At 37.7% G+C, this 25,370-nt stretch overlaps 1 protein-coding gene across 6 annotated transcripts in view; it reads left to right on the top strand.

Moving 5' to 3' along the window:
* The window catches only part of HELZ (helicase with zinc finger), a 73,975-nt gene that overhangs the window by 16,184 nt on the left and 32,421 nt on the right, over nt 1–25,370 (top strand). For 4 of the 6 annotated variants that reach the window (XM_048965414.1, XM_048965415.1, XM_048965417.1 and 1 more), the window contains 13 exons: nt 1,012–1,048; nt 4,116–4,240; nt 6,824–6,880; nt 7,595–7,643; nt 8,068–8,143; nt 10,596–10,794; nt 11,872–11,979; nt 12,299–12,596; nt 13,960–14,227; nt 16,981–17,314; nt 20,511–20,641; nt 23,038–23,217; nt 23,737–23,841. In XM_048965414.1, coding sequence (XP_048821371.1) covers nt 1,012–1,048; nt 4,116–4,240; nt 6,824–6,880; nt 7,595–7,643; nt 8,068–8,143; nt 10,596–10,794; nt 11,872–11,979; nt 12,299–12,596; nt 13,960–14,227; nt 16,981–17,314; nt 20,511–20,641; nt 23,038–23,217; nt 23,737–23,841 — 1,967 coding nt within the window. The remainder of the gene's footprint in view (nt 1–1,011; nt 1,049–4,115; nt 4,241–6,823; nt 6,881–7,594; nt 7,644–8,067; nt 8,144–10,595; nt 10,795–11,871; nt 11,980–12,298; nt 12,597–13,959; nt 14,228–16,980; nt 17,315–20,510; nt 20,642–23,037; nt 23,218–23,736; nt 23,842–25,370) is intronic. The other 2 variants (XM_048965416.1, XM_048965419.1) reach the window with 2 other exon arrangements.

Below are 25,370 nucleotides of genomic sequence, written 5' to 3'. Positions count from 1 at the left end.
GGGAAAGGACATTGGAATGGTTAATTTCTTTACCCTTCTGTTTTGGAAATGTTGTTATTACAGATTTACAGGCGCCTTCTTGTCCTCAAATCTTCACTTATCAGTTATGAACAACATCATCTCACATGGAAAATGTTTGGCCGACTTGTAAGAGCTTGCTGGACGCCTTTAAGATAAATCAAGCCCATTCTTTAAATAGATAGTTAGCTATTCCATGTGCAAAATAAGAATTAGGAAGCTTCCTGAGTTTAGATGTGACCTATCATATAGCTGGCTTGGTTTTGCTGTTTGTTTTTTTAGTGGCACTTGTGTTCCCACAGATGGACTTCTCAAAATCATTTCCATAGGTCAGTAGGCAGATAGATGCTTAGCAGTGTTTAACACATTTCTGACCTGAATGCCTCTGGAAATGCTTTGAGGCACCTGTCTGATGTTCAGCATAGTGGCATTTGTTGCAGTAAGCCTTCAGGGATTTTGGAAAACTCTTGCAATCAAAACCTCTCTATTAAAGAATTACAGAGATACTTTAAGTACTTAAGTATTAAAGATTTATACAGATTTTTAAGTAGAAAAATGTCTTTGTGTTTTAGCAAAAGATGTAGTGTTTAAAATCATCATTGATAAGACAGTAAATAAGCTACAGACCCTCACATTCCAGCAGCACAGTATTAGCAGCAGTTGGATTTTTTTAAATCTGGAGTCTAGGAAGAAAGTCAAGGTTTTTTCAGGATGCTGTCAGCCACCTACAGATGGGTACATAAACATATCTTTGCACTTTCACATACCTCCTTTACAATATTCATTTACTGAGAATTTGAGGACAAAATCAGCATTGTAAAGGTTCATTAGACTGGATTTGTCAAGTGACTGATGTTCTCTATGTGTTCTACCCTGGGAAAAAAAGAGCCAATGAGTTTGTAAAAGTTTTAAGAAAATTCTAATTGAAGCATGTAGTTGTTTATGCCAAGTGGAATAATGCTATTTTTAAACTTTTCATGTTTTACCTTTCAGAAAAAGTATGGGCAAGCAGATGAAGACTGTAGGCATGGTATGGTTATTTCTTTCTTTTACTATTTAGTGTTGTAAATTGCAGTCAGTTGTCTGAATTTGTTGGTTTGCTAACAGGGGATGTTTTGCTAGTTAAATTTATTTGTTTTACAAGACTTTCTCTACTTGATTTTCTAAGGAGATCTCACTATTTTATACCTTACATTCAGGTGCCAGAACTGAGAAGCGGCTTTCTTTGGCGTAGGGGTGCTCTTGGGCAAGTAGATATTTTACCATATGGATGTAGGATAGATTGATGATAGGATTTTTGTGATGATAAAGACAACTGGTTGTTCCGTATTCCTTCCTAGGGTTGTTGGTTGATATTTGGGTTTGCATATTTGGTGTTGATTCAGAGAGATGCAGCAGGATGGTGTGCTTATGTTCATCTCTATTTGCTGGAACTTCCGAACTTGTGGCTTTTCAAGTTGAGCCTTTTGTGTTTCTGTGCCTTGTTTAATTGGGGCATTTTAAAACATTAGCAAGGTTGGTTAATTGCTTTGTAACTGATTTATAGGGAAAGTAACTCGGTTCTTACTGAGAACTCTGCTGAGTTTGGTAAACATTTGGTAAACAGTTGATAGGTTAGATTTGGAAGAACAAGCAGGGCAGATCCCACCTTCTGGTTTTTGGTTTCTTAACTATTCTTGAATTTTAAAGGAAATTTCCTGGGATGACAGTTTTGTTGCATGGACTTTGTGATTATACTGTTGTGATGTTTCTGTGCAGTGGTGTTTATCTTTTTTAAAGCGCATTTGTCTTCACTGGTACCCAAGTTGTAGACCTTTCTTGGTCTAACTGTTGATACGTGCCAGTTGCCTTTCATGATGGCAAATAGGTGGGAGAGGGAGCTGTATGGAAAGAAGAATGACGTTTAAAGGAGGCAGGAAGGAGAATCCTTTTGAATGAATGGTGATCTCACTGATGCAATCTGATGGATTGTTGCAATGTTAGTTGGGTCACATTTGTCTGTTGAACATTTTTCTTCTCTTGGCACGTGTGTCAGAAACCAGCATCTCAGATGAACCGTGGTGTTAACTGCATTTTTCCTTTCTCTCACTAGTTGTGCATGGAAAGGGGTGGAATAGGAGCCAATCAAACCCAACCAATCGTTGAGTACACCTGAAAATTTGAAAAATCTAGAGGAACCAGCTTGTATCTTAGTGATAAAGAACCAGACCAGTGTAGAGTTAATACCTTGAATTCATGCCAGCGTATTCTGCATGTGCTTTTGCCAGATCCGAAACTGAAGACATTCATCAACTTCACGCCATATTTATTTGCCAGTGTAAAAGTGGTGTGTGTGTGCCTGTATATTATATACACCTTATTTTTATGCATATAGCAATCAGCAGTTGCATTGGGGTTCTCTTTGTTATGCTGTTATTGATTGCAGCCTAACATCTGAGTATTTTCATTGTAATCCTTAAAGGTTTTTGTTCCAGTTTTGTTTGAAATATCCTTTGGGAGAAAGCACCTTAGTATGGCCTAACTGTATTCCTTGATGCTCACAATTACTTTTCAAGACAGATTTCTATTTCTTTGTACAAACCCAGTGTGTTACATACCTGTGACTGTTCTACTTTGACCTTGAACGACAAGTTGTTTTGGGGGTAAATCAAGAAATGCATGTTCTGTATAGTGTAATGCTTGCACTGTTACAAGGAGTGATAGTAAAGAAATCTATTAAGCTGCTACACAAATCTTTAACAGAAGGAATTAGTTCATGTATTGTAACATTTTATGTGCAACTGCATGTTTTAGCTGGGTAGCACTGTGTGGTTAATGATACAGAATTTCATAATTGGACATCCAGTCTTTGAGGCTAAAATAGCAAACTGTCAGACGTGCTGAAGCTATTTCTGGTGCTGCTGCTTCTGGTTTGGGAAGTTGGCTCTATTTTTGGAAATGTGGTCAGTATCATCAGAGTGGTGAATCTGGAGTAATCCTGGAGGGGCTGTACAGACAGTATTTAGTTACCATTGCATTTTGATGGGCTGTCTGATCAGTTTTGTGTACGTGTTTTTGTGGGACTCTTATTTCTGTCACATTTGATGTAGTTTCTGTTAATGATGTGAACGTCTGAGTGAGGAGCTTTGCTTTATCATTCCAAAATGTAATCCTGAAGCTGTGGCGAGTTTAAAATTCCTGTTAGCAGTAACACAAGCTGTTGGCACCCATGGTCTGCGTGAATAGCAGTATAAACACAGATGCTGATGTTGCCTGCAATGACAGTAATACAGATTTGTATTCTGTATTTATTCTGTAATTATTATTATTATTATTTTTTTTAAACAACTGTCCAGCCTTCTTTTCAATTCACGTGCTCAGCTTCACTGGCCTTTTAGTTGCTCAGGAGGGCATTGCTTTTTCTGGTCAGGTAATATATGTGATTACATGTTATGCCTGCTGGTCTGAAGCAAGGCTGTGTCATGAAATAAATCCTTTCACTATTGGAAGCGTTGCTGAAAGTGTCTGTTTGTCTCACTAGCTGATCCAGTGCTAGAAAACATGAGGCAGGTTTTCTGTTACGTGGAGCTTGTAAACTTCTGGACTGAAACAATCGTTCCTATATCCTGAACTTTACAGCATAAGTGAATAAAAGCCCTTTTAAAGTAACAGGAATTGACCACGACGAGGTTAGCTATATTTGGAAACTACAGGGCATGCTTTTTGTGAGCATGAATGGATCTTCCTGAGCATGTTTGTGTTACTGAGAAGTTGTTGGTTGCTGGGTTTTTTTTTCCCCCTTTCAGTGAAGAGGAGGTCCTTTGTGTCTATGTCACATATTAGGATTTATCCTTCCCGTATTTAATTTTTTGTCTATTTTAGAATGTAAACATTACAGCCTTTTTTGAGACTCGTGTACAGCATTTCTTAGATGGCAGGAGACAAGTTTCAAGTTAATATTAGGCATGAGCAAGTAATACCAAGTCTTGTCTTTCAGAGAAGCCGTGCTTTTAATCCACGTTTCGGACATTATTTTCATGGTAAAGATGAAGGAAAACTGTAGGGTTTATTTAATTGTATGCTGTGATGAAGCTAATAGTTGCTGGTTTGTGTTGCAGTGCTGGGAGAGGGGCTGGCCAAGGGAGATGGATCTTTCCGTGCGGTGCTCTGCTGCATGCATCTTAAAGGGAAGCTGCAAATTGTGTCTAATGTTCTTTCCAAATCACTGATGGGTGAATCACTGGTAAGTGTGTTTCCTGCAATCTGTGTAATTTAAAAAGCAGTTTTGTATTTCCGTTTTTTTGGGGGGGATGTATTTGAAAAACAAACCTATGTTTGACTGGAGGCTTGCGGCAGAATGAGTGATAGCAAAAGCCAGAGATCATGCTGTGTCAGTGCTTCGGAGTCAGCTTGATTTAGACAAGTTTTTCTTCTCATTGGCTCTGAATCCTGAAGAGGGAAAGATTAAAAAAAAAAAAGGCAAGAAAAAATTGTATTTGTGAAATTTAATAGAATAATGTGAATTTCAAACTTCAGCTTATATTTTGGGTCTCCCCTGACACCATTTTGTGTGTGTACTTCAGTGAATTTAACCTTTGAAGCAGAAAAAAATGTTGTTGGGACTATTAAATAACTGGCCTACAGTGTGAGACAGCATGAAGAGTTTTTCAGGGAAATACTTCATCTTATCAAGGTTTCTGTTTTACCCTTGAACTGTCAAAAGATGTTAAGGTTTAAAGTGACTGCTCAGATGGGGAAAACTAGGGATGTGTATAAGTCTCCAAAGAACCATATCCTTTTAATTCCTCTAATCTTGATTAAACAATATGCAATTCATCACCTTGAACTGCTGGTGGGCTCAATCCAGAGACGTGGCCTGTAATGCAGAGAAGAGCAACTCTTGTCAGACTGTGTGTTAAGTATCATGAGAGACTGTTACCTTGAAATTGGGTTTGGGGAAGGAAAAGGAGATAAAAATGAGTTCTCTTTGGGAGTAAATTGCTACACGAGCATTGCCTTGTAATTACACATTTCTAAATGATTAATCATGTTCAGTATTATTAAACTGTGATGCTGAAGTGTAATTTTTTGGGGTATTATTATATGAGTTGTGTGTTGATACTTTATTAGTTATGCAGAGTCACTTTCCTGATGAGATATCTATGAATATGGATTTTTAAAATTTCTTTTGGAAAATATGTTAATCGAGCCAAAGACGTGAAAGTGCACCTGAGTGATTGTGCCTTTCCTAGTTAGACATTCACCTAGAAAACAACCTGCGGTCAGCTGAAATCCATGACTTGTATCTTGGTGCTTGACTTAAGCAATAGGTGTTTCTGAATGTTCTGGTTGTCTTTCTGTGCTATATCTATCCTGATTTTTTTTTTTTCTTCTTTTTTTTCCTTCTCTCCATCCCCCACTGTTGACTGTTTCTACATAAATAAAAGAGATTTCTTTGGCTGGTTGGTGTTTTCTAGTGGGGAAAAAAGTTTCATTGAAAAATTCCTGGCAAGATTGAAGGAAACTTGATTTTAGAAAAAATGAGTAAAAATCCCCAAACTCCTTATCATAGGGAATGTACAGTGGCCTTGTTTGATACTACTGTACAGAAAGGTATCTTCCTATGTGATTCCAGAGTTCTGTTACAAAGCAGAATGTAAGAGGTTTTAAGGTCATTGTTCACTGTTGCTTTTGGTGGGAATGTTAAAATCAAACTCGTTCACTGACTTCCGCCAATGGATGAGAAGAAAAATGAAACAAAGTTTTGGAAGGAATTCATTGAAGAGCTGGAATCCCTCCACTTTCCTCCCCTGTGACTTAAAGAGAGTGACTCTTGGTTACTTCATTTATGCTTTAATACATTTAAGCTCAGCAGGTTCAATTTGCAACCTTTCTGCTGTGAATCTAAGCTTGTGAATTGTTGAGTACATAAATCTTCAGCAGGGCACCAAATAAAAATGTGGAGAAGTCTGGTGAATGCAGTGAGACTTAAATTTCTGCAAAAATATACTAGAATTAAAACAAAGATGGTTTTTGGTTTTGTCTTGCATGAATGTAAAGCTGTTGCACACTAGTTATCTATTTGAGCTAAACTCACTTTTGAAAGGTTTTAATTCAGGTATGCCTGAACATGCAGGTACTTTTCGTTACATTGCTTATCTTCAGTGAAAAATCCAAAAATGATATAGTCTGCATCAGAGCAGAGAGAGTTGGAAGCAGAAATCAGTGGGCTGTAAAATATATCCTTAAGAAGAAACGAATTCATTGCTGCAGTGGCACTGACAGTTTATTATATTGATTCCTTTGGAGCTGAAGTGTTCAGCCATAGCATATGGCTGTTGTGTAGTGCTTTCTGCCAGCAGCTTACCAAGTGCTGTGTAGAGGCAGGCAGTGTTACAGTCAACATTTTGCAAGTGGGAAGCCGAGGCATGAAGATGTGACTGCAGAAGGTGACCCAGCAGGCCAGTAGCCAAGCTGATAATAGAGCAGAAGTTTTGAGCAAAGAGCCCTTGTCCACTGGAGCATCTTGCCTCCATGGCCACCACTTGTGTGTGGGGTATTGGTCTGGATGATAGCATTCAGTAAGTAACGTCACTATTAATATTATCTGTCTCGGCTGGTTGCCAAACTTAAGAGCTTTTGTTCTACATGTGCTGCTCTTGTACACAGATATCATTTAGCACTGTGCATTGGAAGTCAAATTCAATCTTTCCTCATGGCCCTTCATTTTGGTGATGAGAGGGATGAACTCGCCTGCTGTTGTTTAATGTGTTTGAAAGTTTGTGTTTCATATGTGAATATTTTCTTCCTTCACTTCTCTCCCCAGAACGGGATGGTAACTAAAGATCTGACACGACTGAAAACACTTCTTGCTGAAACAGAGGTAATAATGAGCATGCTATTGGGAAAATAATGAGTAGCAACTGATAGAACTGAAGAATATCCCAGCATGGCAGGGCTCACTTACTCCTGCTGGTTTAGACACAGTAGTTTCCTCTGGGCTGTTGGTCTTTACCACCTTTTCAGCAGCCTTTCCTCCCAGTTTCTCATGATGTATGAGAAAATAGTGATGCTTATAGGCTGAAGTAGCAAGTAGAAAGAATTTGATGCATTTTAATTATGTTATTTTATTTTTCCCTGTTGGAAATGATTCTGTAGGACTTCAGTAAAATGGCATAACCACTCTCCGTCACTTCTTTTAATTTTTTAATTTTTGGCTTCTTATGCTTTAAGTCATTGATTTGGGTTTTACTCGTAATATAGATTTTAAACTGAGAGACATTTCAATATTGAGGTTGGACTTTTGGCCTTTTCAATTTTGATTGCAGTCCACATGAAAATACCCTCCTTGTGGTGGAACCCTCTAAAATTCTCTTCTGAAGTTGAGTGGACTCAGCCTTCCTGACAGAATTAATTGTATCATTGGTTGTAATCTAGTTGTTACAGAATCACCTTTGTGACCATAACTGAGTTCAGACTTCTGAATGTTTTTGTATCAATTGATCTGAAACACATTTTACAAGTAAAGAAGCCAGAGCAGTTCTCATTGCTGAGATTGTTTTGTGATCCTTTATAACTGTATTTTTAATAATTGTAGGCAGCTGATAAAGTTCCATCAGGATATCATGTAGAAGATTTAGAAGAAGGTATGTAATTCATTTATAAAGCTACGTAATTTTGTAGTGAGAAGTCCTTGAAGATTCCGATGAATGTTCAACACTGGATAGCAGGCACCAGAAATCAGTCTTGACTGTTTATTTTGACGAACCCTTGGGATTTAGGTTGAATTATCTCATTGTTGGTTGAATTTGTTGACAGAATTTTCCAGTTATTTGTCCAAGCGTTGTACCAGAGCTTAATGATTTCTGCAAATGATTCAAATTTGCCTTCATACCCTTTAAACCTCTGTTCTAAATAAATTTGTTAAGGATTGAAGATTATTTTTAAGGTGGATAATTTTGTGTTAATACACTTTGGATTGATGTTTAAAGGCATGGTTCTCTGGGTGCTATCAGAGTTAAAAAAATAATTAGCAACTAGTCAGAACTTGGGTTGCTTTCCTACCTGCAGGGTCCCGGGATGGCTGGCAGTTCCGCCCTCCACCCAGGGGAGTCACAAGCAGTGAAGAATATACACTATGTAAAAGGTAACACCTTTTCTTTATACCAATGTTCTCATAAGAATCAAAACACTTCCTCTTTGACCAAGCTGATAAATGAATGATTAAATGTTCAGAAAGGTGAAAGCACTTACTAGAACAGGAGCTGATTCATTCATAGTTTTTTAGAGAAGTCAGTTTATGCAGAGGCACCTCAGTTTTTCTGTAAGGTAAAATCACTATTTCTGTTGTCTTTAGGATAGCTTGAGCAGCATTTTTCTAGAGGCAGGGCAACATCTGTCACCTTCCCCTCCCTTTTTGAATTTGTATAATTTCAGGTGTTTGGAAATTCACTTCCATAGACAGTATTGTTAGCAAATGGAAGCACAGTGAAGCATACTTTGTCAGCATATAGGTGCAAGCCTTCAGATGGGTGGGCTTTGCTGAAAAGTGATCTTGGCTTAAAAGATGCTTGCAGAATTTCCCTCTGGATCTCACAATGTCCATTTAACCTAAATTCTTATACATAGGGGTGAATTTTCTTGCTGGAAGTCCAACAGCTTTTAGTTGTATTGAAGTTTCTTCTCCCCATTTCAGTCCACCAGTCAGTTCTGCCTGTAGTTTGTCCCGATATAATGGTAACTGCTTATGTAATAATATATTATAGGGGAAGAAACAAAAATTGCACACTTCATTCTGCTATAATTTATTCAAATGAGCAAAATTTATTGCATGGGTAGCAATCTGACTTGCTTTTTAGATGGCACCACTCAATTCTGTTGAAATTGGAGTACGTTTGATGTGGTTTTTCTAGAGCTGCTAAATCCTGGAAGCTGTTTACTTTTAGCACATCTAATCTATAATCAGTATTTTAAAAGGAAACCTTTAAAAAAAATATTAACCTTCATGATAACTTTCTGTTTAGTAGCATCTTTACTATATTTCCAGCCATTGCTCTGAAACCTTTTCCACTGAAGCTGTGATTAGCTTTACTGGTTACTTATGTGTTAACCTTTACAGTGAGAAAGATGTGCTTTAGTCAGCAAATCCATATGAGCAGTAAGATTCTGACCATGGATTTAAGGTGTTAATTTTTTTATAATGAGTTGGCTGCAGGTATTGAACGTGAATTTATAAAGTTGTGATTTATTTTTCCCATGCACTGTAAAGCTGTAGGAGTCTGTTGTATTTGTTCTGGGTAATGAAATTATGGAATTGCAGGGGTATTAAATAAGAAACTAATCTCAGAAGGGAAAAAAGGTCTTAACACAGAAAAGTTGGAAAGCATGCATGATGATGACAGATTTTTAAGGTAAAATGCTTTTCTATTAAATAATGGAAAGGAAAAAGCAAATCTGCCAGATTATATATGTTATATATTCTAAATACCTTATAATAATGGGTTGACATTATATTTTATACTTTTGCTCCATTTCCTTTGGGCCACCATAATGGCAATTATGCTTTAGCATTTTAATACATCAATGCAATGCTGAATTTGAAAATGTGTGATGCTGTATTGAAATTGCCTACTAAGAAAAATATTTTCATTCAAAAGATATTGAGGATCATAGCTTGGGAAAATCTGCAGTAACATCATAGTATATATCATGCTTCTTTTATTAGAGATTTGACACTTAAACCTTTAAATACTTTTAACAAACTTTTCTTAAAGGAAAGGTGTTATGTTGTAATCAGTGATGAAAGTGTGGCCTGTATATCCAGGTGCTTTTGCTGCAAGGTTTTTGAGTCATAGTCAAGTATTTTGTCAGCTAGTTCAAATTCACATGCTAGTTCATGCTGTGTTTTGTGTTACGTAATCTGGTTACTGTGGAAATGTTTTTCAATCACTGATGACTTCTTCTGTGTTTGTCAATGTTGCGGGGTGCTGACAATCATTAATTTAGATGCATCAGCTCATGCTATGAATTTTTAACAAGTCCTTAACTCTCTAAAAATAAACCCTTTTGGACCAAGGGAAATAAATCTTTTCCTTGAGAGATTTCTGTCAAGGTGTATTTCGTGGTTAAGTCCACGGGATGTCACTGTTGTGCTGGGAAAAACTGCTGATTGAGCAAATGCCAGCTGATGGCATGACTATTGGAGGCAATGATGCTGCATCTTCCCTTGTGACAGCATTTTATTCATGTTAATACAGTGCCTAGCAATTTCGGGGGTGGTCTGTGATCTCACTGTGTTAATTGCTTTACAAACATTTGATTCTTCTTTGGAGCTGGAAATCTTGTAAGAAATCCCCGTGTGTTTCAAAGAAATCTGACACATCTTTTCAGCCTTTTCAGTAAGAGGCTGCTGCCTATCTTACAGAATGCTGTGTGTTTATACATTTCCAGATTAATTCCCATTGACTAAAACTGCCTTTAGTTCAGAGAAAGCTTTAAGGAATGTCCTTCTGGCTTTAAAAGTAAGACTTTGATAAATTTCATTTTTGAATTGGAGAAAGGAAAGTTCAAGGCATAATCATTTTCCGTATTTTATGTAGATTTTTAGAGCAAGGGATCTGCAGGTACGGTGCACAGTGTACTTCAGCACATTCCCAGGAAGAGCTAACAGAATGGCAAAAACGATATGCTTCCCGCTTGATCAGATTAAAACAGCAGAAGGAAAACAAACAGTGTTCGGGCAGTTATATGGAAACCTTGATTGAGAAATGGATGAATTCGTTATCTCCTGAGAAAGTGGTAAGGAAAATATACTACTTCCCTATGTGCTCATGTTTTAAACTAACAGGTGAGCCTGTTTTTGGCCCTTACTATCAGAGCTGGTCGAACTATTCATTACCAAGAAATTGTCCAAGCAGTTTGCTCCCCTTTCCATCCTGCACTGTCTCTTCTTACAAAGATACCGGAGACTTGAACTCATTTCTGCAGATGTAATCGTCCTTTTCAGGAATTCATGGTGGAGCTGGTGAATTACAGTTTGTGGGTTGATCACAGTGTGCTCATTTTGCATATTTACCATTCCTAGTGCAGGATGAGTCAGGCAAGTCTCATGGTATTGTTTATGTTCTGTGAGAGGATGGCACAACCTTTTAAACTGGAGAAAATAATTGTTGATGCTTTCATGACTTAGCAGAGAATACTCTTGTTTTTGCATGGCTCCTCTTCTTTGCCTGCAGCTGCAGACACTTTAATGAAGAAAAGTCAATTTCCAATGTTCAAAAAAAAGTTTGAGTGCTGAGGAGTGAGGGGTATGGATATGGTGAATCCTAGCAGCTGTTGGGAATTCCAAAGAACGTTTCTGTGGCATTCGACCAGCTCTACTTACCACTGACCCTAAGGAGTTTTCGGTCCATCTATTGTTGACTTAAGTTTGGGAAGAGTGGACTTTCTGCAAAATGCATTAATGAGTAGAAAGTTTCATTCTCATTTCCTGGTATCTCTCGAGTTCTCATTGATGTCATTGAGATCTGGGGTCTTCTGGAAATACAGTCTTGGGGCCTCATTGTGTTGGATCCTTCATTCTAAATATAATCATGTTCTGCTTAAAATATGTACAGTTAAGTTTTTGAAAATCAAGTCCTGTGATTAATTGCTGTAAATGGTCATACTCTCTGCCTACTCTATATAATACAGTAGCTTGCTTGTCTCTGAAGTAGGACATGTTATATTCAATTTCCACACAGGACTTGCATCAGTTCTGCACAATCTGAGACCATTCTTTTTCATTTTTGGTTCCAAATTACTGTGTTTTTCCTGAATGCTTTTATTTTGACTTTGTCTGTAGAAGTTTAATATGCTCTTTTTCTTTTAATCTAGCTTAGTGAAAGTATAGAAGGAGTGAGAGTAGAGCATAATCCTGAGCTATCAGTAACTGTCACCACCAAAAAGTCTCATCAAACTTGGACGTTTGCTCTCACTTGTAAGGTAAAACTGCTTATTTTTTGACATTGAGTGAGTAATAAAAATGAGAATGCATTCCAGAGCCTTTTGTGATTAAAATTGTGTAGTGCTTCTTTTTAAAACAAAGCAGTTCACTAGCACAGTGCCTTCTCCAGCAGCTTTGGTGACTGTGCATCAGGTGCCCTGGTTTGCACTGTGACTTGTGCCTGCAGGACTCATACCTGCTTTGTCAAGTTGAGAATTCTTGTAAGCTGTCATTGTCTGACTGCAAATAAAGACACTCTTGAAATAATTTTTGTTTTCCAACGTAGTTAATTTCAACGCTTGCATTTTTTTCTGACAGCCTGCAAGAATGCTGTATCGAGTGGCATTGCTTTATGATGCCCATCGTCCACATTTCAGTATCATTGCAATATCTGCTGGAGACAGCACTACCCAGGTATCACAAGAAGTTCCAGAAAACTGTCAGGAATGGATAGGAGGAAAGATGGTCCAGAATGGAATAGATCACTATATATACAAAGTCAGTATAGCCTTTAACACGGAAATCTTTGGAACTTTTCGCCAAACTGTTGTGTTTGATTTTGGATTAGAACCAGTCCTCATGCAACGAGTAATGATTGATGCTGCTTCAACTGAAGGTAATGTATAAAAAATTTATTCTTGAGTAATGAAAGGTTTTAATGCCATCTGTTTCTTCTTTCACGTTTCTGGGCGGAGCAGCATCTGTATTAACAGCTAGTGAATAACTTCTACTGTGTATTATCTTAATCACATGTATGAATATGAATAGTGGACATAAGCTTCAGAATGTGTATAGATTGGCTTGGGTGCAGTGGAGGCAGTGTCCTTAGGATTATTATACTACATCAGGATATGGCTCCTAAATCTTGTCAAAAAGCTCAGAATTTCTGCTGTAGTAGTGTCTTGCATTGATGAAAGTGCTAAACATGTAGAAAAAAGGTGGGGAAGATCACAGAAATTCTTCATAATTCATTAATCAAAGAAGACTGTGTCTTTTTTTTCTTGCAATCTCTGACTGCGCTTCTCAAAGGCAAGAGATGAACTTGGGTTTATAACACAACAACTGTGTAACAAATTTTGGAAATGCAAGGAAAATGTGATTTGTGTGTGTGTGTATTTTTAAAAAAATTACATGTTGCTAAGAAAGCAACAGTTTTATATTCCCAGCATTTATTTGCAAATAAGAGATTAACATCTTCAGCATTACCAAGAAGAAACTGTGAATAGCAAATGCAAAGACCACAAACCAGTCTTTCCAGATGACCAAAGAGCAGGAAGTCTGTACAAGTTGTAGTGTCTCTTGAAGCACAGAATATTGTATTGAGAACAAGATACTATGTTTAGAAGCAAGGCAATGGTCTTTTCAGGAACTATTATCTGATCCTCATGTAGCTGTCTTGGGTAATCATAGCTGACAGACTTTCGTAAGACATCAAGTTTTGGGAGAGCTGGTGCCCTTTTATTTTAGAACTGTTTAAGCCTCAAAAAAACTAAGTCATAGTTTGTTTGCAAAGTCACTGTCAAACTAGTGTGTTCTGGGTCCTTGCTGCTTAAACTAACTGGAACAGCACAGGGAACAGCCGGTTCAAGTCCACGTGAAAGAGGTAGGTGGAGTTGAGATAGAAGTCTTTAGCATTAGTCAGTGATGTTTTCTTTTCTTCTGTTGCTTCTCTGTGTACAGAGGGATTCCAAAATCTTAAAGCAGTTTGTTGCTGATGCTTATTTTGAATGCAAAGAGTGTTAGCTGTTTAATATGTACTTGTAAAGCCAAAATCCTGGGCCTTTGTTAAGGTAATTTGAGAGCCGGCTTGCTCTGTGTACACCTGAAAATTGGGGATGGTAAGTCTGGTAGTGAATTTGCTGAAACTGCTGTGGACAGAGGAGACTCTTGCACTTCATTCATTCTCTCTAATGGGATTATTTTTAGTAGTGTTTGTTTGTCACTTAGCTCTTTGTCTGCTTTGTCTATTATGTACTCAGATCTTGAATATCTGATGCATGCACGGCAACAGCTACTAACTACAGCCAAGCGTTGGGATTCTACTTCTAAGACTATTGTAGAATTTGAACCTAATGAAACTACTGAATTGGAGAAGAGCCTTCTTACCAGATACCAAATCCCTCTATCTGCTGACCAGTTATTTACACAATCTGTCCTGGACAAATCATTGACCAAGACCAACTATCAGTCACGGTTGCATGACCTCCTTTATATTGAGGAAATAGCACAGTATAAGGAAGTTAGCAAGTAAGTAATGCATTTACAAAAGTATATGCTATGTGTTTGTTACTGTTCTGTTACAGTGTTGAAGATGACAACTTTTCTGATTAAGCCTTCGTGATTGGTTAAAATATTAAGTCATCTTTTTGCTTGGAGATAAAGTTGAATATGAATTTGAAAATATGGCTAGTGCTTAACAAGTGTTACTTAGTGATGCTCATTTAAAGCAGGTTGTACTGTCAGCTTTTTGCTTACAGTTGGAGGCACTAAGCTTCTGTTGTACAGTGGTTTACCTAATGTGTATATAAAACATATATATTTTGGGCTCTCTATACAGAAAGAAAATGAGTTGTTGTGAAATATGCTGCAGAACTAGATTGTTTTTGCTGAGTGAATTTTCACATCAAGAATTACACTCTTGTGCCTCACAGGAAGGCAAAGAGCAGCACGCCTGTAGAAATGAAAGAATAAGAAGTGTGTTCTGTGTAATGCTTTCCTTATGGTGCAGTGATAAGGTTTTGGTCTTCTTTCTCTATCTTGTAGATTAGTAAGTTTTAATAATGTTCTTGAAATCTTCTGCTTTGATAGTGTTGATGACAGAAGCATTCTTTTGATCTTGTAGCTGACCCACTTAATTGCAACAAGGCTGAAAGTAGCACACTTTTCTCATCCTCTGTGGCTAAGATCACACGCTTGTTATTCTCTAGTGAGGTGCAAGGTTGCAAGCCTAGAATTGGGTCCGGAAATACAAATGCAAGTGGGTTGTCATAGCTCTGAAGTTCTGTCAAGAGTCAATGTGTTGATGAGCAGCTACACTGTAATGCATTTGTGACACATCTTGTAAATCAGTAGGGTTGTCAACATGGTCTTTTCTGACAGGAATGGAATAATATGACTGTCTGCAGCTCAGGTCAGAGTGGAATGTTGATCCTGGCTTTGCACTTTCTAGGAGAATAGTTGCAGCATATGAGGCTGTCTGAGTGGAACTACTGAAAAGTACTGGATGAAAGTTGCAGTGACTTTATAAAGTCCTGAGTTTAGTTATAAGGGAGTCCATCCTTAATGGTCTTGAGAAACTTTACTTTTAAATTGTGTTTATTCCAGTATTTCAGGGGGTGTTTGCAAGCATATGCAACATGACTGCATTACAAAGTAAAGCAATAAAGGTTAGAGTAAGGGTGCTTTTACTGACTCATTTTCAAATGCAGAAAGCAGAACAGTGTTCTGATTTAGATGCTAGCTTGGTTTTTGAACTCTTTGCTAGATAACATCTGCTGATGTAGATACCATCTGCTGATGGTTTTAAGAGACATCTTTTTTTTGTCCATTCAAAAGAGAACCAGTCTATGGTAGTTATGTTGGCTAAAACTGACTGTGTGTTTTCTTGTATGAATGTCAGTGAGTGTGAGGTAACATTGCTCCCTCATGCACTACGTCGTCTGCTTCCAGAATTACAGAACAGGTTTAGCCCCAAGGCTGTGCAAACTTAAGATTTTGATTGATGGAAAATAGATTTGTTTTCATCATTACTGTGTCTTATATTTTACCAGTGCATAAGTACATGTCATCCTGTGCATCCTGTCTGAGGTGTGGAAATGAATGTAAGATGAAATATGTTGAACTTTGAAGAAAATGTTAGATGGGGCTTTGTTCAGAATGTCTTCACTTGCCATTTCAGAATTTGGCTGCAGTGGCTGTGCGTGAATTCTTGATTTACCTGATATTTCTCTGATTAGATTTTGCAATGAGGAATCTTGCATAAATTCCTTCCATTAAAAATGCAATTTGTTGATTTTTGTATAAAGCTCACTGCAAAACAAGGTGAGGAATACGTAAGAGGAAACTTTTGGATTTGTAATTCTAATCCTGATTTGTGTAATTTAACATCTTGCCAGAAGGTGTCAGCTTACTCACAGAGAATTGATAATCTGTGAACTTGAGATTCCCTTTAGTATGGTAGAATCAATTTATTCACGTACAAAAACAGTAATTTGTGCCTTGTGTCAGATTGGCAGTAATGATGTTTTCCTTTTCACAAATCTTTTACAGAGGTTTTTACAAATGAAAATTTGAGAATCAGCGAGTGCACTTTTAGCAGCTTGGGGATTCCATTTTAGGAAGTTGTAAAAAGTTTTTGCAAAATAAATTCACAGTAGCACATGGTTGTACCTTAGGAACAATGGAGAGCTCCTGTTTATTGTACAGATGATCTATAGCCTTTTTTTTTTAATGCCCGCATTCTGATTTTTAGGAAGCATTTTAATCAATCCATCTGATTTATAGGTATAATACCATTTTCCTTCTTCAAGATCTAGGCTTCTTTCATTGGTGTGCAGCTTGGAAGAGGTGGATGGAATAAATAGAAATCTTATTCTGTTCTTCTGTACGTCTCTCCCTGAATAACACCTAGAATCAGTTACAAAGGTTACACAGTATTTACATCTTTTTTTGCTAATTTGGAACACGCACAGCAGCTCTAGTTCACCCTGAACTTATTTTGGTCACAGAGATTTGATTTAGTCTAGTGAAGGTGGTTCTTGCTATTTTACTTTTTAAAGCTTCATTGATATTGCTTCTCTTAGTTGTATGTTTCATAGGCTGACATCAAAAGGAAAGCGTGTGAATGTTCTACAGCTACATACTTCTGAAGGGCCACTTCAGCTATGCTTGTTCAAATACAGTTTTATATTCAGAGTGTTGGGCAGTGCACCTTAGGTCTGGATGCATGGAATTCCAAATTGGAGCATTTTCCTGTACTTACTAGATGCTTTCTTGCTTAGGTTCAACATAAAAGTGCAATTGCAGATTGTAGCAAGCTTCATGCTCACTGGGGTTTCTGGAGGTGCGAAGTATGCCCAAAATGGACAACTTTTTGGGCGCTTTAAGCTCACTGAAACGCTTTCAGAAGACACTTTGGCGGGACGGCTGGTGATGACCAAAGTCAACGCTGTTTATTTATTGCCTGTCACTAAAGAGAAGTCAGCACAGACCCAAGGAACCAAAGAGAAGGTTTATGAAGCAGCTATTGAAGAGAAAACAAAGGATTACATCTTCTTGAGGGTATCCAGGGAATGTTGTGAAGAGCTTAATCTTCGGGCAGATTGTGAGATGCAGGTAAGCCTGAGAGGAGGCTGTTCTGGCATGTTTGCATTACACCTATTTCAGCTCCACCCAAAATAATTGCTGGAAGATATAGTAGGGAATTTTTTTTTTTAATCTCCTTGTGATACAGAGAAAGTAGAGTGCAAATGAGAATTTCAGGTAGGTGAAATGTGTATACTTATATACTTTTAAAATGAATATTGTCACCAGAGTCCACAGGAACCTTTTCATTAACAAAGTCAAGGGAAGGAATGTTAGGATTTATTTTTCCTCCAAAATAATAAACCACTGGTGCTCTTTACATAGTCAGATGGTAATTTGGTAATTTGCATCTGAGGCAGTTGATTTTGTGTTGTTTCCTCCTGGTGTTGCTGTGGATTCTACTGCATTTATTTCTGGACTTGAGGTGAGATGAAGTTTTAGGGAAGTTGAGGCTATGAATGAGCTTTGTGCTGCTTTCTGCACCTGTGTCAGAACAAAAGGAATATCGTCCTCTAGTGGACAATTTACTGCCTTGGTGAAGGTGATGAGGATTGAATAGATACAGGCACGAGGAAAAGGAGCAAATAATTTTCTGATGCATATCCTGTATTTCACAATGGCACTTGCCTCCATTAACTCTGAAATACCTGTCTGGGAGGCATTCCATCACAACATGAAGAGTTACAACACTGCTGGTGGTGTTGGCAGTAAGATCAAGTTTTTGTTTACTTTGCAGTTAAAGTGAAACGAGGGGGGTGGAGTGTGCTTTTAAACCGTGTTGTTATGCAGCTTGCAAACAAGCTTGCAATTCCTGCTCATGCAGTAAGGGAAGACAAAGCTGTCCTTAACTATTTGCACTCCTCCTACCTGTTCCCTTTGTGTGCCTGCTGTAGAATTCGCAGTTGACCTTGTTTACTAGCCAGAAATGACCTCAAATTAAGGTCACTGAAATTACTTAAATTGAATGCATTTTCACCAAGGAATTATCTCCATTTACTTTCTGTTGTGGAGACATATGTAGGAATCTTAATGTCTTAATTTAATGTGACTGATTGGTCTGGGAAGGCTTACGCTCTTCTGGGCTCTTGGTTTTGTGTTTGTTTTCTTAAAGCAATAATTAAATCTACTAATTGATTCTATCAAAAACTGCACTGGCATTCCAAATGAGCTGGAGTTTGAGTAACTGACTTATTTTCCTTTGAGTGTCATAGAACCAGGCCTGAGGCAGCAAATCTCTTCTCCATTAAAAACGAGGTTCTGAGTTTATTTGTGAAATCATGCAGTGCTTCATATTTACATCAGTGAACTGGTGGTGAAATCCTCGAACAGTTACCTATATTTTAATGAATCGTGACTGGGAGGAAAGTTTTTGTGATGAAACGTTGACTGAAAAATGTGGAAAGAAGAGTCCTCAGGTTAGAACTGAGGGTAGTACAGCTTGGAGGTACAGTGCTCCCATTAAAGGTGCTGGAAGTCTTGCCGTTATCTCCAGTGGATTAGTAATCCCTGTGTGATTCTTAAACAAAATTGCTGTAATTTCTGTATATTTTTTGATAAAATGCCTGCCTTCCTTTTATTATCTAATAGTTCATCTTGGAGATTTCCTGATAATTTCCTTGTCTGTTGTCCTGGCTAAACTAGAGCACAAAGAGAATTTTGACTTGGGCTGGAACGAGCTGGTGCTTTAAAGCCCCTTGGCTGCTGCTCTTCTTGGTAACAAACTAACATGAGACTGTTTTATTTTTGGAGTAGTTGCACTGTCTTGTTGTTTTCTGTGAACTGGCATTGGATTGACTTCCTTTCCCACTGTTTTCTTGTTCTGGAATGTTTATTGAAGCAGGTTACATACTTCTCCTTCACAGATGGCCTCATTCAGTACTCTGCAACAGCAAACATAACTACATGACTCAATCCAAACTGGATTGAAAACAAAACAAATCACAAGCTGTGAAAATGGAGAATGCTGGTAGATAATAAGGGACATTGAACGCCAGCCACCTTTCTTGGACTGTCAGAAAGGGCCGTTAAAGTGTTGGTCAGAATTATAGTTTGTGTTTAAATTGTAGCTTTTTAATACCAGGTGGGCTTCTGTTAGCCTTGGGTCTGTAGGAGCAAAGAAACTTCTCCTCTATAGAGCAAGCTGAAGTTGGGAGTGGTGCCACTTGCTTGGGAATCCTTTCCTAACATGTGGGATGCTGTGGGTAGGGGATGCCTGGAGGGATGCTTGGGGTCACCCTCTGGCAGTGTGAGCTGTCACTGTCATTCTTGGCATATGCTAAACCATGCTGCTTTAAACAGCTGGCTGTTTCCTGCAGCAGTGGGTAGGCATCAGCTTTGCAATGGAACGGTGGGGAAAAAGAGGTTTGAGCATTTTTAAGAAACAAGCTTTACTACCAGTCAGAATAGTTTCTGTGAGCTCTGTGCCTGTTCCTTAGCTCCGTTGCTGCCCTTTTCTTTATACATCTTGCTGTAAGATGCAGTAGGCGAGGTGAATATGTAGTGCCTTGTATCTGTGAGAGACAGAAAGTTAATGGCTGCACTGATGTAAGCAGGTGTTGTTTAATACAGCAAAGCTAGTATTGCTTTATTTTGTTACATGCTGCATCACGATATGAACAGTGTTTTTAAATATAATAGGAAAGGAAATGCTGAGAGCGTTGAAACACAAGTAATTGAGAAGACAAACAGACTGTATTGATAAACAACTGAATTTTAGAAATTACGTTTTGGGGAGTTCTAACAATTGAACAGAAGTGACAAATTGTATTATTGCAGAATGTTTGGCTGGAATTAAGCACTGTTTGGGTTTTATCCCTGCTTGTCACACATCCGATCTGTACTATCTGTTCATCTGCAATAGCTTCTGGTCTGTTTCTGTTTTCAAGTTGTTCTTACGGTAAAATATGGGGGCTTAAATCTTTAAAAACGATGCTCTAGCTCAGTGCTGTTTTCAAGGAGTACTTTTTTGTGTACCAAAAATAATTTGAAGAATATTATACTTTTTTTTTTCCGGGTAGTGCAGTAGAATCTAATCTTAAACAGCAAAATGATGTTACAGAAGGTGCTGTATTTTGGTTTGTTTACAAAAAAACAAAACCAATCCTGTTTCCTTCTGATAACCAGTGGGTTGCAGGAAGATAAAGTTATTGTGTACAGCAAAATCTACAGTGTTTTCTAAAGAAATCATTTTTGGTTCACCTATTAATTCATTCATTTTGTATTGCAGGTTGAACTGCAGTTTCAGTTAAATCGCTTACCCCTCTGTGAAATGCATTATGCCTTGGACAGGATTAAGGACAACAGTATTTTGTTTCCAGATGTCAGCATGACTCCCACCATACCCTGGAGTCCCAACAGGTACAAGAATACAAACACTTTAATATCAACGATCGTATGGTAATGTAGTATTGAATTTCCCATAACAGATGGCTGAAATCTGCCCTGGAACAGGAAATATGTCTTGCTCTTCATTAATGGTGAGGATAGTTCAGAGAAGGGAGTGAAACTGTTCTGAATAAAACAAGAAAGCTGATCCTCTGAGGACTAGAATCTGTTGATTAGTTTTCCCTGTGGTTGAATGGTGACTTCAATAGGCACTGCAGTTGTGTTGTAGCTGCAGCAAGCAAATCTGTTCTTATTTCCTGCTCTGCAGTTCTTCATTGAAAATATGTACTTGATAGAAATGTAAATATCTGTTGCAAGGATTCTGCTGTGCAGGATCTTAAACATGCAGACTCACTAACACGAGCAATATGTGAGTACTGCTTGAGTTCGATGCAGTAACCCAAATCTGGACACACCAGTGAAGGGAATGGGAGAACAAAAGGGTGTGTGAATGAGGCATTGCACCTGTGGTCAGTCCTGAGATTCCTTGTGTATACATTGTACAGTTTCTTTTAGGACATAAATCCTCCACGTTGTTTAAACTCTTTTGAGAAACCTTACAGGGATACAGTAATGCAATTAAAATAGTGCATCTTGAAGAGGAAACTTGGGGAAGAAACGAGGCTTTGTGGCTCAGGGAGTATGGTCAGTGTTCTTGGTGCATGGGGAAGGTGGGGGGAAAAAAAAAGCATGAAGTTTCTGTACTTAGACACCAGGGAAATGAGAGGTATGTGGAACTGATGCCTGTGCAGCACTCAGGGAGTTGTGTGACATCTTGAAGGTGAGAATTAAGAGTGTGACTGTGCTGCAATACAAAATAGAAGACAGGATGAGAAGGAAAATGATCTGGCCACAAAACTGAGACAGCTAGAAAATCTAAGGCAAAAGTTACTGGAAAAAGTTGTTTGTTTTTGAAGTGCAGGAAGAACAGAGATGATAAAAGGGGGCTGGTGCAGCGTTCTGGGTGGGGAAGATTGCTGGATGTATCAAAGCTTTGTCAGTAAAGGCTGAAAGAAGGAAACAGGTTTTGCACAGCTCTGCCACAAGCTAATGAAGGACAATGACAATCTGTTCACTGACTTAATTAAGTTTGGGGTAAATCTTGTAAAGAAGTAGTATTTAGGAATGGCTTGAAAGTAAGCAGTGATTTCAATGAAAAGGAAGGAAGGCAAGCAAGCTAGAACATTTTTCTGTTTTATGTCAGGAGCTTTATATTATCAAAAACTTACACAGTGGTTCTAGTTGTATAATTTGTACAACTGTTTTGTATTTTTTATATATGTAAATAATGTGTATAATGATTGCCATTCAGATTAAGTCAGTGCAGTCAGCATGTTTTTTTTCTCCCTCTGATGTCTTGGTTTGCTTTAACTCAGAACTATTTTCCCTATACTTCTCTTGTACTTCTGTTTTATGTCTGTATTACTTTCCACTATTTATTAGATTCCTCTGCAAGCTTTTTGTTCATAGCTATCTTAAAAGTTAGGACTTCAATCAGCTCCTCTTGATTTTAGTCCCTTCTGGTAGCAGAAGCTTTCCTTGTTTCCAAGAATCATAGTGCTTGCACCAAAGCAGATCACGTTGCTGAACTATGGCCATATGTGCAGCAGTGACAGGTGTTTTTTACTGTGCGTGTCTACTTTTAAATCTGTCACTGGGAATATTATAAGCTGTGCCTACAAATCTTTAACCTCTTACGCTCGTTGGAATTTTCTGAAGGAATCTTTCTGTTAATGCTGGTATTTCTGATTACAGCAGAGGTTCTTTTAGACTTCTTTTTTTGTTGGAGGTGTGTGCTTTAATGATCTCAAAAGAGGGAAAAATGTCTGTAATTGGTTATTACTAGTTTTTTTTGGTTGTTGTTGTTGTTGTCTTGTTTGATTTTTGAGATTCATCCTCGTTCACATTTACCAAGCCCGAGGTAATATAAATGTCGACTTTCGAAGCTGACAGGGTAAACACTGCCTGGAATAAATATAGCTGATGTTGCTTTTTGTGTAGTAATGGTAGGAAAACATTGATGTCTGCTTTCTTTTATTATCAAGTAGTGGTTCAGTATATACTTCTGTCTGAAATGTGCGTTATAGAGGCTAATTAATGTTAAGCAAGATACTGTAAATTGGGAAGTAGTTGGATTCCTTTTGGAAAAAAAATACTGATTTATTGCAAATAGTATCAAGGTTTTGTGATACAAGCATGTTATATTTTGCTGGATCTGTTGGTTTGTTTTAGTGTGGCTCAGAGTAACAGCATCAATACATTAACTTACAGACCTTCATGAAAGCTTTTGAAATCTTGCCTCTTTTCATTTCTTTTTGATGTGAGTTGTCGTAGGTTCTGATTTTCAACTCTTGCCTCCTTTTCTACAGACAATGGGATGAGCAGTTGGACCCTCGGCTAAATGCTAAGCAGAAAGAGGCTGTTCTGGCTATCACTACCCCACTTTCAATACAACTGCCTCCTGTTCTTATCATCGGTCCCTATGGGACAGGAAAAACGTTCACGCTGGCTCAGGCAGTCAAGCACATACTCCAACAACAGGATACTAGGTGAGGTGGGGCTCTAAATAGAGCAGTACATGATGAGCAAAGTGCCATTTCTTATGAAGTTCAGGTTAAAGGCAGGAGTATAGAATTTCCATCCAGCTTAAAAACAATCAAAATCTGAGCTACCTGTTATTGTTTCGAATGGTAAAGTAACTTTATAATCTTAGCCTGTATTTTCCATTTTAAACTATTTAAAATTGACAATATTGAGAAGGACTGTGATTTGCTCAGCATGGGAAGTTGTGCAGTATATTTGATAGTAAAAGCTGTTCCTTACTTAAAGTCGAGTCTGGATTTATAACTGCAAGGTAATTGTTGGAAAACTGTTTAAACTTTATACCTTTACATAAGTGAAGAATTTAAGTTAAAGAGCTGAACCATGTGAACTAGAGTAGGTCAGTGCCTGGATTCATGAAGAGAAATGTACAGGAAGATGGCCACTGTTTCCTTTGTTTTGTATTCTACTGCTTTGAATTGTTTTCTGTTTCTTCATTGCTTTTTTATTTGCACCATTTATTCCAGCAGGATTCTCATTTGCACCCATTCTAATAGTGCTGCTGATCTCTACATAAAGGATTATTTACATCCATATGTAGAAGCAGGCAATCCCCAGGCAAGACCTCTCAGGTATTTTTTAAGGCTTATTATGTATCTATAAAATACTCTTCTTAAGAAAAGGTGTCTATAATAACAAAAAAAAAAGTTAAAGAACATTCAAGATATAAAAGCATATTGGCATTACCAGCAGTGATTTTAAAAATATAGACTAAAAGGAATGTGAAACATTGTCAGCATAATTTTGTGTCATTTCTTAAACGAAAATAAAGACATCCTTTTTTAAGCTTTTATTTTTCTATTGCTAAATGTGTCGTTCCTAATGAGCAAACTTTTGATATGCTCCTCTAAAAGCTACTGTAATAAAATAAAAGTGAATTTAACTGTATTTTAAATTCCAGAGGATTTTGACTCATGCTTATGGTTTGGAAGCTGGGGCTGCTCACCTGGCTTTTTGAAGAAAAAAAATTTGTCATGGGAGCCAAATAGAAAATATATAAATTTTTTAAACCATGGTATTTTGGCTTCTTCTGATCAGTCAACTTGAAGTAATTGTGCATGTGGTTCAAAGTGCTCACCGTGGTTATTTTGGGGGAGTTACTTATGGACGAAGGTGAAGAAGTGGAAATCTAAAGCATAGGAAAACTGAAACGTGCATATAAATAGGGAGTATTTATTTATTGGCAGAAACTGACTCTTGGGAATATTTGCACAGATACCGTAGTGCACAATACTGCTAGCTTGGTGTATGTCTTTTAAACTACAGGCTTCATTTTCTAAATGCCAGTGTGCGAGTTTATTATATTACAGAGAAAATGATTCGCTGTGTTTCTTGCTAGCTATCAAGAGCCATCCTGGACTTAGAATTTACATAATGTCAGTAAAGCCAAAAGTTACATGAAAGGGTGAGATTTACAACAGGTGTTAATTCTGGTAGGAGTGCTGGCTTTAGTTGCCATGTGACAGACTGAGGATCTGGCCAGAAAGAGGAGACAGTTTGCTCGGAGAAGTTCTCTTGGACCTGGTGTATTTTGACACAGATTGTTTTCAGGCTCTTTGTAAAGCACTTTGTGATGAAAGGCATTACAGTATCTTAATTTTGTAGCTGGGAAAAGAGTGTAATTTATGCTTTCAGGAGTACTGAACTGTGGTTTAACAGAGCAAGGTGTTAGGTAGCTTTGTGGTCGCCACACTTCTGCTACCTTCTGCATGTGCTATATTCTGTTTAGCACAGTCTCAGGCATGCTCATGAAAAACATACATAAACAATTTCTTTTCCATTAAGGTTAAATATATATATACATATGCATATTTGCCAAGATATTTAATGCAGAAATACACAAAAAACACTGAATGTTTAAAATAAAAAGTAACTTTCATAGTATTTTTATGAGTACTTTGGAAAGTGCTGCTGTGAATTATGTATCTTATTCCAATAAACATAGTACCTTGAGGAAAAGTTTTGGAAAATAGAGGCACCTCTCCAGATCTGTATATTTTTGTATATCCACAAAGCATGCTTGTAAATGACTTCAAAAGTGTTACATAGCTTCCAAACAACTTCTACTTGGGAAGCCTAACTACAAGCCAGCTGATCCAGG

This window comes from Lagopus muta, chromosome 18, assembly GCF_023343835.1.
Source record: "Lagopus muta isolate bLagMut1 chromosome 18, bLagMut1 primary, whole genome shotgun sequence".
In the NCBI taxonomy this organism is placed as follows: Eukaryota; Metazoa; Chordata; class Aves; order Galliformes; family Phasianidae; genus Lagopus; species Lagopus muta.
Note: the sequence above shows the minus strand (reverse complement) of the source record. Positions and strands in the feature narration are given on the sequence as shown.